General features: G+C 45.7%; 1 protein-coding gene across 2 annotated transcripts in view; it reads left to right on the top strand.

The window, feature by feature from the left end:
- Nucleotides 1-1,782: 1,782 nt before the first annotated feature.
- FBXL3 (F-box and leucine rich repeat protein 3) overlaps nucleotides 1,783-18,751 on the top strand; it is a 24,170-nt gene continuing 7,201 nt past the window's right edge. Inside the window, exons 1-2 of one of the 2 annotated variants that reach the window (XM_066580880.1) lie at nucleotides 1,783-2,121; nucleotides 16,941-17,307. In XM_066580880.1, the coding sequence (XP_066436977.1) occupies nucleotides 16,942-17,307 (366 nt within the window). In that variant the 5' untranslated portion in view covers nucleotides 1,783-2,121; nucleotide 16,941. Of the gene's footprint in view, nucleotides 2,122-15,734; nucleotides 15,963-16,940; nucleotides 17,308-18,751 lie in introns of those variants that run through there. The other variant, XM_066580890.1, reaches the window with a different exon arrangement.

The following is an 18,751-nucleotide window of genomic DNA, read 5'->3' on the forward strand; positions in this document are numbered from 1 at the left end:
AAGCCTGCAAGCTTTTTTTTTTTTCTTTTTTTAAACACCCCCACCCCCCCAAAAAAATAATTTAAGAGACTGAACCGTGAGACTCCAAGTTCTAGAGCCCCAGCCGCTGGCCATGAAAAGACACTATTGTTGGGGGGCTTCTGCCTAGCGCCTATAAGGCTGTAGCTCTTCTCCTGGTTCCCATACAGAACATCTAGGACATATACTTGATACCCTACATGATGCGCCTACAAAACATCTAGGACATATACCTGATGCTACCCTACGTGATCCCACTACAGAACATATACCTGATGATCCCCAACAGAACATAAAGAACATATGCCTGAAGCTAACCTACATGACCACCTACAGAACATAGAGGACATATACATGAAGCTACCCTATATGATCCCCTACAGAACATATAGGGCATATAACTGATACTACCCTACACGATCCCCTACAGAATATATAGGACATATACCTGAAGCTACCCTACATGATCCCTTACAGAACATACAGGACAAGTACCTGATGCTACCCTACATGATCCCCTACAGAACATACAGGACAAGTACCTGATGCTACCCTACATCATCCCCTACAGAACATATAGGACATATACCTGATCCCCCTACAGGATATATCTGATGCTACCCTACATGTTCCCCCTACAGAACATCTAGGACATATACATGCTGCTATCCTACATGATCTCCCTTCAGAACATATAGGATATATACCTGATACTACCCTACCTGATCCCCTACAGAACATATTCCTGATGCTACACTATATGATTCCCTACAGAACATATAGGACATATGCATGCTGCTACCCTACATGAGCCCCCTCCAGAACATATACCTGATGCTACCCTACCGAACATATACCTGCTGCTACCCTACATGAGCCCTCTCCAGAACATATACCTGATGCTACCTTACATGATCCCCTACAGAACATAAAGGACATATCCATGATCCCCCTACAGAACATATACATGCTGCTACCCTACATGATCCCTCGTCCAGAACATTTACCTGATACTACCCTGTCTAATCCCCTACATAATATATTCCTGATGCTACCCTATATGATTCCCTAAAGAAAATACAGGACACATGCATGCTGCTACCCTACATGATCCCCCTCCACAACATATACCTGATTCTACCCTACATGACCCCCCTCCACAACATATACCTGATTCTACCCTACATGATGCCCCCTCCAGAACATATACCTGATTCTACCCAACATGATGCCCCCTCCAGAACATATACCTGATTCTACCCAACATGATGCCCCCTCCACAACATATACCTGATTCTACCCTACATGACCCCCCTCCACAACATATACCTGATTCTACCCAACATGATGCCCCCTCCAGAACATATACCTGATTCTACCCAACATGATGCCCCCTCCAGGACATATACCTGATGCTACCCTACATGATCCCCTACAGAACATATAGGACATAGACCTGATGCTACCCTGCATGATCCCCTACAGAACATATAGGACATAGACCTGATGCTACCCTGCATGATCCCCTACAGAACATATAGGACATAGACCTGATGCTACCCTGCATGATCCCCTACAGCTGCAGCCTCCCCTACAGCTGCAGCCCTGCAGCTGGCAGAGTACAGGCTCTCTGAGATAAGCCAGCGCTGAGCCTTCCAGCGCCACCTGCAGGCCGTGTGCTGGTGCTTCCCACGGGCGGCCTGTGTACCTGTGGGGCCCGGCCTCCCTGGCAGCTCACACCCACATGCGCGCTCTGGCAGGGAGAGCTCTCCGCTTCCTCGTCAGTCGCAGCCATCTCGTGAGGGGACGCGCATCACCGCCGCCATCTTACCCGATGGAACAACAACAACAACACTACTACTACAGGGCAGCGGATAGAGGAGCGGCCAGCGCACCGGCACCTGCCGCCCGCTAGTCCGTTACGTCGTCTACCGCCCGTGTGCTTGTGGCGAGCCGTCTATTTGTCTAATGAGTGCCGGGGGCGGGCAGCGTTGTGACGGGGAACTGAGCTACAACACTGCGGTCCCGGGCTAATGCCACCAAGAGCCGCCGACATCCAGCGACCACCCTCGTGTCAGCCAGCAGCGAGCCGCCGCCGCTCAGGTACCGTATATATACTATACTGCAGACGTCACGTGGTGCTGCTTCACGGTATGGGCTGGCGTCACGTGATCCTGGTGTGGCGCATGTTATGGCGCGCGGGGTCCTGGTGGGTCACGTGACCGTCCTGTGGTGTGGCTGCCGTTGTATATGGTTCACCGCTGTATATAGGGGCCTCAGAGCCTCCCATGGCCGCACCAGCGGCTGACATATATATGGGAGGAAGCTTTGGGGGGTTACTTATAGACGTGTATTACCCCAGCCTGTCAGTGGGTGACTACTTCCCTTATACCCCTGTCCTTGCATTGGACGGCAGGCACTCGTGTACCAATGACTAGTAGCCATGATGATGTGAGGAGCCCTGTTAGTGCAGTCACCTGCTCACCGCACACGCCCATGTACCTGTCACAGAGGGTGACCTATATACGGGCGCAGCACATGGCTATACGGGATGCTAATTGCACTAAATTGGCCTATAAAACGTGACCATACATCAGAGCGGTGACTGGCGGAGCTGGATGCGCCATGGGGTGTGAGCGGGCTGTGGATGGAAGATGCATGTACGCAATACACTGCGCAATTCTGTGAAAAAACACTGGAACTCATTAGGGCAAAATAGTCATTTAGACCGGAGCGCGTTCGCCTGCCGTGCGCAAAAAGTACATTAAGATCTGTGCGTAAGAAAGCCTCGTATGTAGCAGGTAAGTTATGCTGAGGCGTGCGCAAAAAAAGCACCCGCCCGTCTGAAGGAGCCGCTAGAAGGACGCCCTGAAGATGGCCATTCACATCAGATCGAGTAGAGCGAGTCCTCGTCTGGTGGACGCACGTGGTACTCCGTACTGCCGCCACAGCCGCTCACAGTGACGCCAGCCGGCGGGCGGTGGTTCTTTCCAGAAACATCTCAAAGAGGATGTATCGGGCAAAAGAGCATACGTTGTCCAACTCCTTGCAGACGATTACGGTCCGTCACCGGTTGGACCACCGCCCCTCGGTAAAGTAGTCCTCCACCTTGTGAACCGCATTCTAAAGAGAGTAAAGCACTCACCCGTGACTCGCCCGTTTCAGAAACGCCCCTCTCTCGGAAAGCTGTAGTGGTCTTTCAAGTTGTTTACTGCTGGTTGCTAGGGGAACGGACCACCTATAGTATGGAGCAGAGACGGCTGGCGCACTTCTATCCTCCTACTATATAACCTGCTGGGCAGCCGGGATTTGTGAAGCGCGTTAGCTCCTGAACGGCCACCATGTACCGCTCTCTCTGCTTTCTCTTTCCGTAGATCGCCTTCTGGGTAGTGCAAACAACAAGATTGCTGCATTCTCTACTTATGTGTACATTTGCGCACCAAGACCCCCATAGAAGTCTATGTAGGAGGGGGGGGGGGCAGTGCACTGTGGGATGTACAGTTCCACAAGAAAAAGAACTGGAACTCATTCAGCTACCTATCCATTTAAATCAGGGCATGGTTGTGTCCCATGCACATAAAACCGTGACCCGCAAGCACATAAAGCACAGTAACATTCACCAACGCACGCAATAAAGCTTCATAGCGCAGATCCGTGGTGCTGAGGTGCGGGATTGCACATACTGCTGTGTGAAGGAGCTCTTACTCTTGCTACATTCACTCGGGTGTATGCGATTTTGATCCGTGAAAAACTCACCCCTTTCACTGCATATGTGTGTTTTTGATGCATATGTATGTTTTTGATGCATATGTGTGTTTTTTTCATCCATGCTGCATACACATTCACTGTCCTTTTTTTAGCGCCCACAAAAAAAATCCGAACGAAGGCGCAATGGATGATCCCTTTTCCCTCCTTTCTGCATGTCTCCTGCATCAGTTTTCACAGTTTTTTCTTACACACTCCCATAGACTATAATGGCGACTTTCGGTCTGTGATGCGTCTGAGTACACTAATTTAACTCAGTGGATCCACGTTCAGTCAGTAATGAAGTACGCCTGTATGAATGGGCACTCAGTCTTTAGTTGTGTTTTTGGGCCTTTGAACTGAACATAACTTTTCTTCTGTGGCTGAAAGTTGTATATGACCTGGAAATAAAGGTGCGTTTACACACAGATGATCGCTCAAAATTTGTCAGAAACTGACAGTTTTGAACGATCATTTTGCATTAGGTACTAATGGGCTAATCAGCCGTCTAGTACTTCATTTGTTAAAGAATGTTATCAGCGCTGCCCAGAGAACTTGGCATGCGGTCCGTCTTATCAGGGAAGAGGGTTTCATGCAGGCCTGAAGTCGGATGGATGAAAAGTGCACGATGGGCACACATTTACACACAATGGTTATCGCTCAAAAGATTTGAGTGATAATCATTGTGTGTAAGAGGGCCTTTAGACTATATGATAAATTACTGAAGACTTTAGCAGCCGATCAAACCATTCCAGCAGCCATCGCTTCATTTATGTATCTAGGCAGTCTATAAGAATTCAATAGCAATTTATGGGGAACAATCCCAAACGTGTGGGGGCTCACATCAAGGCTCTCCGAGTTGGATGGAAGGCATGGGAACTACATGCAGTCCTGTGTCCGGATGGTTAGGGGCTGCAGGTAGTCCCTGGCTGTAGGTTGTGCATCCCTGACATACAGCAATCACCTTGACTATTGTTAAAACCATTATTAGTCCACATACAGCCTGCATGTCTAAGCAGCACACGAGGGGATTTACTAACAACCAAAATGTTTATGCCTGCACGTAAAGCCCCCTTTACACGGCACGATTAGGGCCCTCTTACACGGGGCAATAAATTGTTCAGATTCCCATAACCAGCGAGCATCTGAATGATTATCCTTCAGTCTAAATGATGAATGATAATTCATTCACTTATCGTTTGTCATTCAATTTATGCATGCATAAAAACTGAATGAGGATCGGCCCGTGTAAACAGGTGGTCATTCTCTGTGATGAGCTTTATTCTCTTGGCTGCTGCAGCCAATCACAGGCCTCAACGAAGGGGATCGCAAGTCTGATCTCAAATGGTTCATTACCGCAGCCGACAAATATAGATTAGCAGAGCATCGGCGGACGTAACGGGTCAGTTGTGTTTTCCTATTTCACAACATTTTCTACTCTTAGGGCTAGCACATCGGCGCTGGAACCTCCAATCCGGCACTAAATACCCCTTTGAAGAGTCCCTATTTAGTTCTCACACCGGCTTGTTTTTGTGGTCCCTTCTACATGACAACAAGCTGTCGGTGAGGATGTGATGCCGTCTCTGCATTACACCTGTCTATAAATATAAAGCTTCAGAAGGCAGGTAAACCATTCCAGGGTCCTGGTGCACCACAAGACCATAGCTGTATGATAGCGCACCATCGTCACATGGCCGGGAACAAGCCATGAGCAATCTTGAAAACCAAAAGGAATTGATACACAAGGAGTACTTGAAAAACGTTCAGCTTCTCATTATCCAAAAAAGCCTTTTGTTTGCTCGAACCAGAAGACGCACTTGTGAAATCCCTATTAGCAGATCTGCAACCAAGAGGCAATCTCCGAGTCTGTGCGCTGGGTGCGGACCAAGATATTAAATGACTTCCTGCTTTCTAGTTTAATTATTACTAAATAAATAGTTGGGAGTTGGTGTCTTTCACGTGTCACGTGTGAGTAAGGGTTGTGCAATGCTTGTTTATAGCAGCGCAGATGGTTACAGTGGCTGGATAAACACCAGGTAGGACGACTAAGGCTGCCTTTACACGGCCGAGATATTCCGTCACGGGGGAGAACTGACAGGTCTCCGTGGTGAGCCTATGTGATAGATAGACTCACTGCGGAAAATTGCAGCATGCTGCGTTTGAAATCCACAAGCGGAGAATCGATAGTTAAGTCTATGGAAAGCGTTCACTGCGTTACCTACGGCCAGATTATCGCCGCGGATAACGCAGTGACATACCGCCCGTGGACAGGAGGCCTTAAGAGTATTAGGCTGCTTTCACATCTGTGGGGGGGATTCTGTTTTCCTGCTCCGTCATGGAAGCAGGAAAGGGGAATCCCCTGGACAAATGGGTCCTATGATGAAACCGAACAGTGCCGAACGGAGCCGTTGACTATAATGGGGTCGATTTGGTTTCCGCTCAACTGGCCGACCTGCAACACTTTTTTCTTCTGGTATTTTGTGCCTGATCTCTGAAGGAGGTTCCAACGTAGATGTGAGCCCGGCTTACTGACTGCTTTCTGTTGGAAAATATTTTATATTTGAAGGTCTCTGGTAACCATCCCCAGCAGAGAACTGGCTACATATGTGGTAGTCTATGCAGAACTAACAATATGGCCGCATTGACTCACACCCGTACGGTCATGAAGCTGTATCGGCTCTTGTGCCTTCTATCGGGACCATACACAGATTCATGAACAGTGCTGAAGGGAAAGAAGGGATTGTGATAGACATGATGATTATTTATAAAATGTCTATCGCTTTGTATAACCCAAATGTATTATGCTATTGTAATGACTTCAGCCTAATGTGGAACTCTGCTGCATAAGGAAAGAGTTAAATCACAGTGTTATATGTTATTGCTTGAGTGTTTTCCCAGTCCTCCCCATCCCCCACACACAGAATCTTCTTGAACAAAGGGATATCTACTTTCACTTTCAGATTTGGACACATGTTAAAGACAAAGGCTTCTACTTGAGAGAGGTGGGGAGAAGGGGAGGCGGGGGATTCTATATGATCCGACAAATGAGAATCCTATATGTTACTGATGTAACCTGTTGCACGCCCATTGTGTGTCTGTACAATAAAAGGCCCTGTCTGGCTGTTTCTGGGCAGAGAGCCATTTTGAGCATGAGACTGATACCTCGTGTTTGACTTGGTCAGTGTGCACATACTGCTTCTACACAATACTCAATTGGGAAGCGACAAAATACCCCAAAAGCCTGCTGGAGAAAATTATAATCCAGTTCAGTGGCGTCTCTGGGTGGACCGAGTTAAGAGATTTTGATTTCTTTCATTCTGGAAAAATACAGAGATCGGCGGATGGCACGCAGAACTCAGGGGCCCGAAAATCTACAGAACACGGTAAGATTGCTTTATGTAAATCTACCGATGTGATCTGGGTTCTGACTGCTTTTCTGCCTGTTCCTGGTCCAGAGTGATAAATCAATGAAAGGCAGGTAATATAGTTCTTTCTTACTCGGAAAAGACCACCGTTTTAACCTGCTTAAGGGGTATTTTGTATGCTGTGGCTGTTATGTCTGAGACGGTTAAAAATTGTGTATGCAAGACCAAGAGATAAATTCTGTGAGGGTTAATGTGTCGGGAGGGCGGACTCGGCTGTTTAAGTCTGAGGGAACACGCCAGTGACACGTGCTCCTAGGTAAAACTAGTGTGAGGTTAGGAAGATTTATGATACGTATACTTACCATATGATTGAGCGTGTTATGTTCTCATATGTGGAAAGGTATTTACGGGTGAATATAGCCGTGGTGTGACGGCTGATTTCTCCAGAATATTATTGAGGTTTTGGTCATTGAAAATAATCATCAGTCTCTGTGTATAGCTAAATGTCCTGTCTAGATCGTGTACAAGGAGTGCTCTTGGGGATTACTAGTATACGGTGGGCTGTTATAAAGGTAGATGAGATATATACCTTGAGCCGTTGTGGGTATTCTCCAGTAATCCCGTCTGTCTGCTATTATAGAAACAATGTGCAGTGTTGATTATTGGGGGAGGGGTGCTGGTAAGAGAGTGAACTGAAAGCTTTTTCAATTAACCCTTTGTTTCCTTTGTCTTTTCTGAGTGGGAAAGAGGGGTTATATGGGAAGGATTTGAAGAAAGCAGATTTTACAAGAGAAACACTACTGTGTCTTCAAATAGAATGAATAGAAACTTTGAATAGAATAGAATAAGCAGGTAGCATAGAGTTGAGCAAAGTGAGCAAGGACAAAGGTCATAGAGCTTGTGATTTGGTTACTGAACAATGGGAAAGGACCAGGAAAAGTTGCAGAAAGAAATGTTAGGTCATGGACAGATAAGATAGGCTGTAGAAAGTTTTCAGAAGATGAGCAGGAAGCCTAGCAGAAAGAAAGGTGTTTTTAGATTGCTAGGAGAAGGTATAACGTAGTCAAGAGATTGAAGAGGGGAAAGCATGTAGGGGGGTATGTGTATTGCTAATGAACAATGTAATGTCTTTGTGTTGACTGCAGCCCCTCCTTGTAATGGCGGCTGGCTTGCAATGTTTACAATCCAACATAGTGTGACTCTGCAGTAAATGTAGTGAGGCCTGCCCCCACCCTGAAGTTACTTCCCCCCCCCCCCCATGTGCTCACTTTCAGGGTGTGTGATGTTACTTCCGGTCCCTCCCCATCCGGGACAGGACCTGGCCCCGTCCCTTCCTCCTCCAGCGGCCATCTTGCCTCACCTGGAAGTGCTGCTACTCAGCGGCCATCTTGCCTCACCTGGACGTGCTGCTACTCAGCGGCCATCTTGCCTCACTTGGGAGATTTGTAGCCCCGCCCCTTTCTGCCTCTGGCGGCCATTTTGCTGCATTTGGGAGGCCTATATTCCCCAATGCCACTGTATCCAGTGCTAACATCATGATTGTCTGAAGTAAGGTTTTGTTTGACCAGACTTTGTTACGCTCCAAGATGTGGCCACTTTGGATGTGTGATAAGTTCAGGGAAACAAACCTTTGTGGAGATGCAGCTTGGGACATAGTAGATGACTAAGCTGGTTTATAGTGCATGGAAGATTGGAGTTGATGCATGGGGGGCAGAGACCAGGAATACATGACAGGGGACGCTCTCTCATGTTCCCAGGGGCTCTGTTTTCCACTGCCCGCTTCTCCAATGGATGCTCAGACAGATGATGTTATGGAAGGCTCCTACAGATGGAATAATTTCCCTATAGTCACCCAGCAAACTTTTTCATGCAATTTGGTGAAGTAATTTTACTTTTTATGTGAAGAAAGAGGGACTGAATTGCTCAGAGTAGGATGTTAATTCATCCGTATTCTTTAGTTTTTCTTTAAGCCTTTTGTATATTCTAGTGTCAGTCTACACTGAAGCTATAATTATATTCCGACAGGAGAGTAAAAGCTAAACGCTGGCCATACCCTGAAATACTATTACACTGGGTGACGTAAAATTTGAATTGTGTGGCGCCCCCTTGTGTTAAAAAATGCTAACTGCAACCTGAAAGGAAAAAAAAAAAAAAAAAAAAATTTTTTTGTAAGGAGATTTTTGCTCAGACTTCGCTGCATACAATGTCACCTTGACCTACAAAGTGCTTGTTTTTGTGCCTCTTGGTTTACTAGTTTGAACGCAATGACTCTTTTTCCATTGAGTATTGCGGTTCAAAAGGGGGGAGGCATAGGTGATCTGGGTCATAGATGATCTAGGTGTTGTAGATCAGCTATTGGGTTTGGAAAAAAAATAAATAAATGATTTTGTGCTACAAGATTCCGAGCCATGTGAAATAGAACATCAGAACGATTATTTAGTACTAATTCAGTAAGAAACTGCAGATATGCAAACAGTTATCAGAACCTCTGTTGATAATGCATATGTTGAGCTTTTTGCAGATGGTACCAGGGTGAGGATTGATGACTCCACATCGGATATGCAGTGGTCACACAACAAGATGTCCTAGAAGCAGAAGCTCTGCCTCCGCATGTCACAGTACAATAAGCGGAATGGAAGGCCCTCACTGAGGCGTGTAGAGTGGCGAGAGGTAAGACCGGCAATCCTTTACACTGACTCCTGGTATGCATTTGGCATAGCTCATGATTACGGCCCAATATGGAAGGCCAGACAGTTTTTTACCTTAGCAGGACAACCAATTGAGAATGGTGCAACGGTACAGAGTCGCATGGAGGCCCTACTTCTACCTGACAAAGTTGAGAGTTCGCACCGATTCCTACACTGGAGAGGCGAGAGACGACACCCTCGCTGACAGCGCAGCAAAGGCAGCGGCCCTCAAGCCGTGGAAGAAAGAAGAAAGATACTGACAGCATGAGTCAGTGTTAAAAAAAAACTTTGGACATTGACAAAAATTTGGACTTTGATATGCTAAAGACTTTTACAGTTACCAGCCAGCAAGGAAGGAAAGAATAAATGGACTAATATGGGAGCAGCAGAAACAGGACAGCGTGTGGTGAACAGTCAACAGCACTTGCCCACCACAGTTCCTGTATCCCATGATGGCCCAGCTGATGGACGCAAAGACCCACCTAGTAAAGCAGTAATGACGACGACGCTTGAAAGAGGTTGGGCGACTTCTAGGTTCTCTGTAGCTGCTGCATCATTTGTCCGGTTTAGCATGATCTATGCCATGGGTAAGTCAGGGCAGAAGTAAATTTGCCACACCACACTTGCCGGGACCACTCTACCCATTTCAGGGATTGCAAATTGACTACGTTCAGCTCCCACTTGTTGGGAAGTATGAATACGTGCTTGTTGTTGTTGATGTCTTTGCAGGTTGGAGGCCGACCCTGTTACCAAGGTAAACAAGTAGGTAACCGCAAAGAAGCTCATGAACGAGGTAAACTGTGAATATGGGGTACCAGAGGTGATTCAGAGTCAGACAGAGGTATAAACTTCGCAGGTGAATGTAACATGTCATGTCTGCTCTGGGTGTATCCCAGGCCTTTTACATACTGTACCACCTTTAGTGTAGTGGAAAGGTGGAGAGACGTAGTGGCACGCTAAAAGTAAGATACTTAAAAATGACGCCACTTTGGAAAGACTGTCATCCAATAGCCTTATACAGTGTTAGATATGAACCCAGGGGGGATTATACATTATCTCCCTACGAGATTGTTTGGGCTAGCCCCAAGACTAGGTCGTTACTATCCTCAGTAGTTACAATTACAATCTGATGTGTTGACTGAGTATGTGATTTCCGTTGTTAAAGAACTAACCAAAGCCTATGCACAGGTGTTCTCTTCCAGACTCAGAGGCAGACACTGGGACACATATCTTGCAGCCTGGGGATTGGGTGTGCATCAAGAAGTTCCCCAGGAAGCACCCTCCTGAGCCCCGATTTGATGGCCCCTACCAGGTGCTTCTGACTACTGCCACAGCTGTGAAACTAGCCGAAAGACTTACATGGATCAACGCTTCATACTGTAAGAAAGCTTCAGATCCGGGAGACCAGTCTTAGTTGTGCCAAAGACGTTACTCTGGTTAGGGCTAGTGAGAGAGGAAGGTAGCAACTGGAATCCTTAGTCGGAAGAATATGGGGGTATGGTTACCTTCTAGTATAACTCGTCCAATGCTCAAGTAGCCGCATATTCCTTCGACTATTGTACTGTGGTCCCGTGTCTAGGCGCAAGATCCCACCGCAGGCCAGATTTAGCTCAGTCCAGCTGGTTATATGACTTATATACCCGGGGAATACAATATGCTTGCGCCACTGATAACGTCTGGGGAGAAGACTGCCGTTATTGGGGATTAGTGGGATGGAACGCAGGAACAGACTAGTCCTATAAACCGCGAAGTGCCTTAAATAAGAAAAATAGGAGCGGGAAATCCCTAATTAGTCGTATAACCCTCCTTGAGAATAATAAGGACAGCAGGTATTGGAAGGCTGAACTTAGTATGCTGCTTGGTTTTAATGCGGTTGTTACACTAACCATGGGAGATCCAAGCCCGGGGGACGGGGGAGACTTATAGTCTGGGGACATACCGGTACGGGAGGATAGATCCCTTAGGGAAGTTTAAAATAAGGGATATGGTAGATGCAGCCGAATGGAAGCCTTCACTTAGTCCCGTGCCCATAATTAACCCCCTCCGCCGTAAGATAAAGACCTTGACGAACATGATGATCATAGCCGACCCTACCTTTTGAGGACACCTTGACAGTAGCGACTGGCTACTCTGACCAGAATCTCTGGTTGGAGTTGATGAGGTACAATGCTAACAGGAGCAACAAGTCTAACTGTTGCGTGTGCGGTAGTGCCCGACTACACTCGGGGATGGTCCCCCTAAATCTCCCTGTAGATGCTGAAGAGTGGTTTATTAGTCTCTTCACGAACATTTCCGCTAATTTCACTGTCCGTGAGAAATGAAAGAAGGAATACTCTATAACTACTTAAGTGTTTGCACCGGAGAGAGTATTACTGACTACCCTGGAAACTACACCTGCCAGGCAAATAGGCAGGGTGGAGGGAGATTTTTGGGGAACTCACCAACGGGTATTGCTCCTCCTACAGTATGATAGGAGGGGAATAGATGCAGAATCAGGTCCAGTCCTTAGGAGACGTTTACTGGCTTTGTGGAGACATGAGGTAGAGGACCCGCCTGGAGGGTAATTGGACAGGGGAGTGTGCCTTAGTAAAGCCCTTATGCTCCTCCACATCCTGTCAGACACCAACGTTTCCCTTGTTTGAAAAAGATGAAGAGCCAGTTCCGATAATGCCAACCACATGCGCTACCAAAGAAAAAGGAGAAATGTACTAGTACTGTGCCTGCCCCGATCTCCTAAGATGGATTGTCAGTGGAATTCCCATTTGCCTAGGGATAGTGCAGAAGACCTTAGGTTCCGGCGAGGGCACACCCTGTGGGGTGTTAACTTGTACAGATAGAGGGTATGGATGCCCGGAAATGAGCCCAGGGAATCCATGGCCTCCCTCTGAGGTGAGGTAGGGATCCCCCCCTCCTAGGAGTAGGGACTTACGGGCAGTGGGAAAACCCTGACGCAAGGGTGAGGCGACTTGGACGTGTTCACCATTAGGACTATCTCCAGGAGGGACACTGGTGTGGGTGAAGATTAGGGAGTCCCACGCCGTGCGTACCTGTGTACGCTACTAGTATTGTAACATTATGCTAGAGCGAGAAGAGAGACCCCTGGTGGTAGTTTTGATCTACACGTGTACATTGACGTCATGGGATAGCCAAGGGGGGTACCTGACAAGTTTTAAAAATTAGAGACCAAGTTAAAACTAGATTCGAGTCCACTTTCCTGATCATTAGGGTAAATAAATGTTGACTGGATTAATTATGTTTATTATAATTAGCAGTGGTTTATAAATTATACTAGAGACGCCTTATAGGGACTAGTCGACCAATAGGACCTACCTCGACTATGACTTTTTTAAAAATAGAATGGCCTTAGAGACGACTTTAGCTAAAAAGGGGAGTGTCTGAAAGATGATAGGGGAGACTTGTCATACCTACATCCTAGACGACACGTGACCCGCGGGTAAAGACGCAGTTGCCATTAAGAAGCTGACCGCACTAACTAAAAAGAGCTAACTTTTGGGACCAGCACTCGCCATGGATGAGCGGGTGGTAAAGGATCCTGGCACAGACGGGCGTCGCTGTTGTATGTGAACTGATGGTTATCTTTTCTGTTCTAGTCTGCTGTGTTATCCCCTGTGTCAGAGAGACCTGTGAAACTGATGCTGGAAAAGCCGCTCCCACCATGAGTTTGCTGGATGCATCCCCAGAAGGAGTGGACAAGTCCTACACCCCCTTGAAGACCCTAAAACGAACCTTCAACGCGCTCCAGTTATAGGCTCATGCGCAGAAGACTGTGAAAATTAGATAAAGAATTAGAGGATAGACATTTTAAGGGGGGATTGTGATAGACATGATGATTATTTATAAAATGTCTATCGCTTTGTATAACCCAAATGTATTATGCTATTGTAATGACTTCAGCCTAATGTGGAACTCTGCTGCATAAGGAAAGAGTTAAATCACAGTGTTATATGTTATTGCTTGAGTGTTTTCCCAGTCCTCCCCATCCCCCACACACAGAATCTTCTTGAACAAAGGGATATCTACTTTCACTTTCAGATTTGGACACATGTTAAAGACAAAGGCTTCTACTTGAGAGAGGTGGGGAGAAGGGGAGGCGGGGGATTCTATATGATCCGACAAATGAGAATCCTATATGTTACTGATGTAACCTGTTGCACGCCCATTGTGTGTCTGTACAATAAAAGGCCCTGTCTGGCTGTTTCTGGGCAGAGAGCCATTTTGAGCATGAGACTGATACCTCGTGTTTGACTTGGTCAGTGTGCACATACTGCTTCTACACAATACTCAATTGGGAAGCGACAAAATACCCCAAAAGCCTGCTGGAGAAAATTATAATCCAGTTCAGGATGACCTACCTTTGTACAAAATGAATTTTTTTTGTTAGTTATCAACTGTTATCTGCTATCCAGACGCATGCATGACGAATTTCCTCCCCACATACCTTCCCATCAGTATGCCTTTGTCTCAACTGTTTATAATACAACTATGCAAAAAAATAGTTTTCACTGGGAGTGAAGAGCAGATGTAAACTGTTAAACCCTTTGCTGACCAAGGGTCCTTCACATAGTTGCGTCCAGGTCACATTCTACTATTTTGGTATTCCTACTTTCCAAAAATCATAACTGCTGTATTTTTCAGGGGACATATCTGTATTTAGGCTTTTTTTCATTATGGGACGAGTTGTATTTTTCAATACCATTTAACGCACCATATAATGTATTGGAAGATATTATAAAAATTTCTAAGTGGGATGAAGTTGGGGGAAAAAAACAAGACATTTTTTGGAGGGCGGGGGTATTTTTACAGCTTTCATGGTGCAGTGAAAGAGATGTTTAGAGATGAGCGAGCACGCTCGTTTAAGGCTGCTACTCGATGGAGTAGCAGTCTTATCAAGTAACTGTGTACTTGCCCGAGCAGTATGTGGGAAGAGGGGGAGGGGGGGGGGGGGGGGAGATCTCTCTCCTGCTCCCCCGCTGGTCCCCCTACCGCATGTGCTGCTTGGGGGAGTACACAGCCACTGGATCGGAGCAGCCTTATCTTTAGTGATGTTATCTTTATTCTGTGGGTCAGTGTGAATACAGTTATAGCAGATTTACATAGGAATTTTTCTTTACATAGCTATATTTAAAAAAAAATTGCTTTCTTTCACCATCTGTTGACCTCCATAACTTATATTATTTTTCCATCGATGGGGCTGCACGAGGGCTCATTCTTTTGCATGTAGTTTATATAGGTACAATTTTGGTACCAATACAAAGATGGGTAATATTGGTACGCAGGTAATCATGCAGGATTAATAATGTGATACTTTTTTTTAAATGGGCTTTTGCGGATGCACAATACTGATTTTTAGAGTCAACGACCGGGAAAAGTTTTTTATTTCATGTTTTTATTATAATTTTAAAAATCTGTAGTTTACTTTTTTTTCACAGCAGACTTGAACCTGTGATCGTTTCATCACTCATACAGTATAATGCAATACTGTGGTGTTGCATTAAACTATATTTTAACTGTTTGCCTAGTAAAGACATGCCACAGGCACATCTTAAATAGGCAGACGGACGGCGCTCCCGTGATCTTATTGTGTTGGGGTTGGGACATTTAAATGCTGATGTCATAACTCTTTACATGCTGTTGTCGGGTAACAGTTGCGACCAGAGTTTTCTCTGATGGTGGCTGCTGCCAGCGGGTTCAGCTCCTAATCCTGCTGCTTACAAAACATATGCTAACTGCACGGGGTATGTGTAGTTACGGCTTATATAGCCGTATGTATGTCATGAAGGGGTTAAAGAAGAAGCTATAACTTTCAGGGTTTTTTCCATAGCATTTTTATAAGCATCTTTTGATCGCGTTTTAATTTTGTTGATGCGTAACATGTTTTTTTCTGGCCTTCTCCACGTCCTGTAGAAATACTTATGGGAAGAATGCCTTAATTAAAATAAATACCCAGAGCATGCTGCAGTTTGGGGGAAAAAATCATCATAAACCAAACCCCGTCAGGGATGCCGCTGCTGACATACGCACCAAGCTGTGAAGGCTCCTGAGTTGTCTACAAGGTATCAACAGAAGGTCAGGATCCGTGACAGCTCGGACATGGCACCATCATGTGGATCAGGGCTGCTTTTTAATAGCAAGTATCTTACAAAAATGTTACTTTAACAGTTCAATTAGTACCACGTAGGGACCCCTCACACAGGACGGGTAGTCCACAGAACGCAGCCCGGATGCAGATTTTGTCTATTAATGTGGATTTTGTTGCGTTTTTTTTTTTGACTGCGGAATGTATTATGTGGAACGTCTTAAGGAATACATAAGGCTTTTTTCCCGCAACTTTGCAGAATTCCGTCTCCTATATGTTAGAAATCTGCAACAACAAGTTCCACAAGACGTCCTTATTTCCGCAGTAGAAAGCTTCTCCACTGCAGAATTGAATCTTGCGGTTGTGAAGTAAAGACGCACAGATTTCACCAGGTGCAGAATTCCTGCCCCATAGGGATAACATTGTAACACAGAAGTGTCAGTTCAGACTTATCCAGTCCCATGTGAAAGGCTGTAGTATTTGTGGCCAAAAAATAGAAATACCCCGAAAAACACACAAAGGAAGGCGCAGAATGTAAAACCAGATTTCGCAGCTCAGGGTGCCGGTATCTCACTTGATAATTAGTAGGCACATTGATATTTATAGTACACAGCGGGAAACAAAGCAAGATGGCTTTATAATGTTGTTTCCTAAAATATGTCCGCTGCAGTTTTAGTTAATGACACATTCCATTATGAAGCATGTAAATGGGTCATCTTACAAAAGTATCATCGCTGCTCTATAGTGTCTTGTGTTATGTCTGCTCAGATTATAAGTAATGTCACTGACTGGTAAGATAGGTTGTGTGAGGTTAAGGGGCCTCCGCATACGGGAAAGAACTGACTGCAGGGAACAAGAGCAATGATGGCACAAAGAAGTGGCAGAGATGGGTATTGTTCTCCATTCTCTTCCTGATGTTGTGTATTGTGCTACACAACCTGGGAACAAAAGACGTCCCGGCGCTGACCGCCCTGCTTTCATGCAGTTCTGTCCTGTAACCATCTAACATCTTATTTTTTGCGCCTGCAGGATGAAAAGAGGAAGGATGGCCAGCGACACCAGCATTGGCTTGTCAGTCGGAGAGTTGGGGGAATTGTCAAAAAAGTCAAAAAACACAGAGGATGAATCCAGAAAGCCATCTAAGGACCATGACTGGGGTAATCTACTTCCTGACATAATTCTGCAGATTTTTCAGTATTTGCCTCTTTTGGATCGTGCACATGCCTCACAAGTGTGCCGAAACTGGAATCACGTGTTTCACATGCCCGACCTCTGGAGATGCTTTGAATTTGAACTCAATCAGCCGGCTACTTCTTATTTAAAGGCCACTCATCCTGACCTGATCAAACAGATCATCAAGAGGCACTCGAATCACCTCCAGTATGTCAGCTTCAAGGTAACACAGCATTTCATGAGCATTGTGTCTAGAGCAAATAGCGGCCGTAAATAGAAGTCCTGAGTATTTCTTCTCCCCGGGGGGTTAAGAGTTTTTCCTGCTCTTGATGATAACTGTTTGTTCTAAAATTTCCCAAAATTACCGCAAAGAATTGCAACCGCTACAACAGTTGTCACCTGCATGATGAGGTTATAGGCAGCAACGCTTTACTACAGTTCCTGACAACTAGAAGAACATTGCATGGCAGCTAGTAATATGTCTTAAGAAGAGAAGAGGTGAACATTAGACTTGTGTGTGTCCACTTCATTCTTACAGGAAAAGCCCTGAGGTACCTCGATAATCTAATAAATGGTCTTCCATTATGGTCTGTAAGGAGTAGTCCTGATGGGATGACATTTTCTCTAGTCTTAAGGGCCATTTACATGGCGCGATTATCGCTCAAAATTCGTTCAAACGAACTAAATTGAGCGATAATCGTCCCGTGGAAATGCAAAAAATAGTTTACTATGAGTTCAGTTCTCGTTATCACTGACTTTCAGTCAGCATAAAAAACATTGCTGGATTGCGGAGGTCTTGTTGAGTGTAAACGCTCCCCGCTTCACATAGCAGGTGAAGGATCCAGCGGTGAGATCTGCCTGTGTAAACACTCTGCACGAGCGCTGATGACCTTAGCGGTGACGTTAACGCTCGTGCAGTCATTTACCTGACTGTCTTGTAGATGGGACATTAGGTATAAACGGTAATCTGTTACCAGACAGCTCAGTGGGTGTCATGTTGAGCGGTACCACCTACCCTCTCTTCTCACCGCTCTGGTTTTATGCTTGTTTTATGCACAATGTCACAGTCCTTTTCAAGGAGCGCTTGTTTTAAACATAAAAGGATCCACTTAGCTGTTTAGTATAGAACATATATCACATTATCCTACTTCAAGGCCCCCGCCTGGTGACAGTCTGCATGAAAACATCCTCTGTGCTGTAAAGGTATGTTCATATGCCAGAATCCAACATGGTTTTTCCACATGGACTACACCTCTAAAACCTGTGGAGAAATCTGTGGCTATACTAAGTATTTTGGCTGCATGATTCCCACGGATTCACACTCAGATCTAGCCATGTAAATGGGCAAGAATCAGTGTGCGGATTTCCTGTGCGATTCCGCATTGGATTCCAACGTGTATGCGTTTTCGGTGCAATTTTGCAATGGATTCCGCTGGGTGAACATCCCCTTATGGAAAACCCCTCTATGAATCAGGATGGAAAACCCCTCTGACAGCAGCTCCCATTCGGAGGGATTTGAGTGGTTGCTGTATTACATTGCCATTTAAATGGCCACCATGTAATGCTGCTGCAGGGGAGATGCCAGCTGTATTCTGAAGAGAACCCCTTTTAATGCATTACTGCAAAGCAAAAAAGCAATAAACTTGAAATGACCCTCCAGTCCCGGA

Source organism: Eleutherodactylus coqui, chromosome 1 (genome assembly GCF_035609145.1).
Source record: "Eleutherodactylus coqui strain aEleCoq1 chromosome 1, aEleCoq1.hap1, whole genome shotgun sequence".
NCBI lineage: Eukaryota > Metazoa > Chordata > Amphibia > Anura > Eleutherodactylidae > Eleutherodactylus > Eleutherodactylus coqui.